Source organism: Fukomys damarensis, unplaced genomic scaffold (genome assembly GCF_012274545.1).
Source record: "Fukomys damarensis isolate Sample0158 unplaced genomic scaffold, DMR_v1.0_HiC HiC_scaffold_14, whole genome shotgun sequence".
Classification (NCBI taxonomy): domain Eukaryota; kingdom Metazoa; phylum Chordata; class Mammalia; order Rodentia; family Bathyergidae; genus Fukomys; species Fukomys damarensis.
The window spans coordinates 23,358,999-23,362,807 of record NW_022900926.1 but is presented as its reverse complement, the minus strand read 5'-3'; the positions used below and the strand labels follow the sequence as shown (position 1 = coordinate 23,362,807).

Sequence of the window (3,809 nt, the reverse complement as noted above, 5' to 3'; positions counted from 1 at the left end):
AAAAAAAAAAAAAAAATCATTGTAGGGCTTGAGATTTAGCTCAGCAGTGCTAAGCCTGCCTAGCAAGTGCAAGGTCCTAAGTTCAATTCCTGGTACTGGAAAAAAAAATCATGACACAAATCCTGGCTAACTGTACAGGTAATAGCTGTCATTGACTAGATGGTGGAAGGAAAAAGGCACTGATATGAGAATATGCGGGCCATGCTTCTAATTAGCAGTGTCATTTTGAACCTTTTGGATCTCAAGGCCTTCATTTGTGAAATGAAGGAGGTGACCAGAATTACCAGGGATGAACTCTAAGGTTCCACTTTCGGCATTAATCCATAATCCTATAAACTTAAACCCTTCACAATCCTTGTCACTTATGAGAGACTACTTTTCATGTTCTTTAGAAAAAAAATCTTACATATGATAAACACGACTTACACGTGAAATTAAACATCTGATAGACTTTGTGGTAGGTTTATAAGACAGGATCTTGATAAAATCAAACCATCTATACTTTGATACAGGAACTAAACTTAAGAAATGCAATTAGCCAGGTGCTAAGGATGCTCAGTCTCACATTTCCCAATGGTTGACTGTTAGCTTCATGATTCAGTGTACCCAGAGCATTTTAATTGCTTGGGGCAACATGTTTCTCAGGGACTTCTCTTTAAGCACAGAGTATTCCTTATACTTTCTCCCTCAGGGAAGTAAACATTGTCTAATAATTACATAGTGCATTCCTAGGAAGAAAAATATATGCAGCATTTCATTCATTATTATTCTAGTGGCATTATGGATAGAATCCAAGGTCTTGGGCATGACAGACAAGTGTTCTATCACTGAGCTATATGCTCAGCCCCTTACTCCAAAACATGGGTTCTGATAAAGGAGATCAAATCACAGTCTTTAGGCTGGAGATGTAGTTCAGGTTCAATTCCCTGTACCTGAGGAGAGAGGAGCCCAATTAAAGCTCTATCTCCTTCATGAGAACTTTTCATTTAACCAAATAGATTTTTATTCTCTGTAACACTTTTGCTTTACTTAATTTTATTACTATTTTTTACTGTGTTGGGGATCAAACCAGGTGAGTTACTAGTGAGTTACCTTCTGGCCTAGTCCTATTTCATTTTCAAAAAGTATTTTATTTTGCATATGTATAAATTCTGTGAGGATTGTTAAAATAGAGTTATGTACCAGTAGGATTAGCCTGGAGTAGACCTCTGGGGTCAAATGGGCTATTGGAAGAACTTATCTGTTAGGAGATGAATATAAAGGTACCTCTAAAGCAACAAGAACAGTCTATAAGGGAAAAGCCACACAAAGTTAAAAAAAAAACTTTGACCAAGGATGCAGTGAGTCCATCTAAGTAGAGGAGAGAAACAGACAGTAAGAACATGGGGGTCTTGGAAGCAAGTAGGAGGTCCTCATCCTAAAAACACAGACATATCAGAAGATGAAGGGAAATACCAATTTCTAGTTCCGTGGTCAGCTCAATTCTAATGTGTCCTTCAATTTCACTCAGTTCTTATACATACTTTATGGAGTATTGAGTAAATTTCTGGCCTTACATGCTATAGTAGTCTCAGCTTACTAACTCCTTTATTGTATGCCTCTGTGCTTCCACCCAAGTTAGGGTAGCTTACTGTAACCTTGTAGAGAACTTGGCTTTCTAAGTCTGCCAGTCTTTCTCAATTTTCCAAACTCAGCAATCTGGCTGATCCTCTATAGTGTATCACTCCAATGAGTCTCTAATCAAGGTTACTGACTTCTTGTTCTTCTAATATATACCCACAAACACACACACACACACACACACACACACACACACACACACACACACACCTCCAATTATATAAGCAAACCAAAACTGCCTTTTCTAGATGCCAAGCACTATTGAGGAAAAAAAATCCAACTACAAAGTTTGTGGTATCCAGACCACAGCTTCCAGAACTACTGAGGAATCTCTTACTTGTCCCAAATGTGCTCCTGCTCCTACTTTCTTTAAAAGTATTCACATGGTCTCTCTTTTGCTTTAGTTCGTATTTCATCATTTGCCCCTCACCTACATTGGTAGTGAGCTGTGCTTTTTTGTTTTGGAGAACATAAAGATATCCTTAAATTTCTAGATTTCTACCTGTCTGTATCCCCATGCACTTATCTTAGAGGGGTACTACTTTAAATTGGCACTGTTGGTACATTTTGCTAGATGATATTTTGTTGAGAAGGCTGTCTTTTGCATCTAGGTGGCTAAGCAAAATCCATTTGGACGCAGTAGGATCTCTGTCCTTGTAGCTGAGGCAATAAAAATGTCCAAACACTGCCAAGTATCTCCTGAGAGGCAAAATCACCATCAATTTAGAGCCACTGCTCTAAGTCAAGATTTAGCTATCAACCTGGCTTTCTTATTTTTGGTACTGGGAATTGAGCTTGGGACCTTGTGCTTGCAAGGCAGGCGGTGGCATCACTGAGCTAAATCTCCAGCCCCAACCTGGCTTTCTGATAGAAAATTTCTTGCTTCCCCCAAGGTTGACTGTGTCCTTGGTGTCTGTATCAGTTAAGAGAGTTCACTAGAGGAACACATTTTAATAAAGTGTGTGTGTGTGTTTGTGGGTATGTGTTCATATAAAGGATTTACTTAGTGGGCTTACAATGGCCACCTGCAGAATCAGGGGTGGAAATGGTCATCTGCATGATGGGAGACCAGAGGATCCAGTTGGAGGTAGCAGGTCTGAAGCTTACTGCGGAGTCCAGTGTGAATCTGTCAGAAGGCTGAAGAGTCTGTTCTAGGAGCCTGAAGAAACTGGAGACAAACTTTGACAGGCAATGGCAAAGACAGCAACTCCTCCTAAGACACAGAGGGAAAACTCCTTTCTTCTTTCCCTTCTTTTTTCATATAGGTCACAAGCCTATTGGTTGGTGCTACCCACATCTGGCTTGTGTCTTCCCTCCTCAGTTTGCAGCCCACATGTCAATCATCCACAGTCACACCCAGAACTGTGCTCCACTGATCCACCAGGTGTTTCTTAATCCAATCAAGTTGACAAATCACAATTAATGATCACAGGGCCGTGGATTTAGCTCAGTGGTTCCGGTGCCTGCCTCACAAGCACAAGGGCCTGAGTTCGATCCCCGGTACCAAAAACCAAAAAACAAAAGAAGAAAACAATTAATGATCACAGTGCCCTTTATTTATCTTGAACCTGTTCACTTGCTTTGTTTCCTTAGTATATGATTTTATGTGTCTCTCCAATATTTAAAAAATTCTTGGATGCCAATTCTCTCTCCAACCACTGACTGTTTTTCAGTCTTCAAAGTGAAACTCTGAGAATGACTTCCATGAGTTCTTCTGCTACAGTGCCAATCAACCTTTAATCTACCCTTTAATCTCTGTCAATCTACAGATATAGCACAAAACTACTATGGTCCTCTTGATGACTAAATGTTCAGAAACCTAATGGCTAGCCTCTTTCCAAACAATTCCCGGAACCTCTCTTCTCCTTTAGCCTAACTTCTGGGGTCCTATTTTTTTCTGGTTCTTTCTTTTCTCCTTGAAGTATTCTTTCTTAATTTTCTCTTCCTTTGATTTCTCTTAATCTAGTGTTCAAATGGATTCTGCCTTTGGCTTTCTTTTAGAGTTCAACAACTATCTTTCTGAGCTTCTAATTTTTTTTTTTTAATCTCCTTTAGTAACTTCTGGGGTCCTATTTTTTTCTGGTTCTTTCTTTTCTCCTTGAAGTATTCTTTCTTAATTTTCTCTTCCTTTGATTTCTCTTAATCTAGTGTTCAAATGGATTCTGCCTTTGGCTTTCTTTTAGAGAGTT

The 3,809-nt window shown here is 39.3% G+C and overlaps 1 protein-coding gene across 22 annotated transcripts in view; it reads right to left on the bottom strand.

The window, feature by feature from the left end:
* Positions 1 to 3,809, bottom strand: part of Ahi1 (Abelson helper integration site 1) — a 200,764-nt gene that overhangs the window by 61,827 nt on the left and 135,128 nt on the right. Inside the window, exon 23 of one of the 22 annotated variants that reach the window (XM_033763278.1) lies at positions 454 to 2,833. The exons of the other annotated variants lie outside the window; for them this stretch is intronic. Within the exon in view, the coding sequence (XP_033619169.1) occupies positions 2,750 to 2,833 (84 nt within the window). The 3' untranslated portion in view covers positions 454 to 2,749. Of the gene's footprint in view, positions 1 to 453; positions 2,834 to 3,809 lie in introns of those variants that run through there. 22 annotated transcript variants of the gene reach the window in all.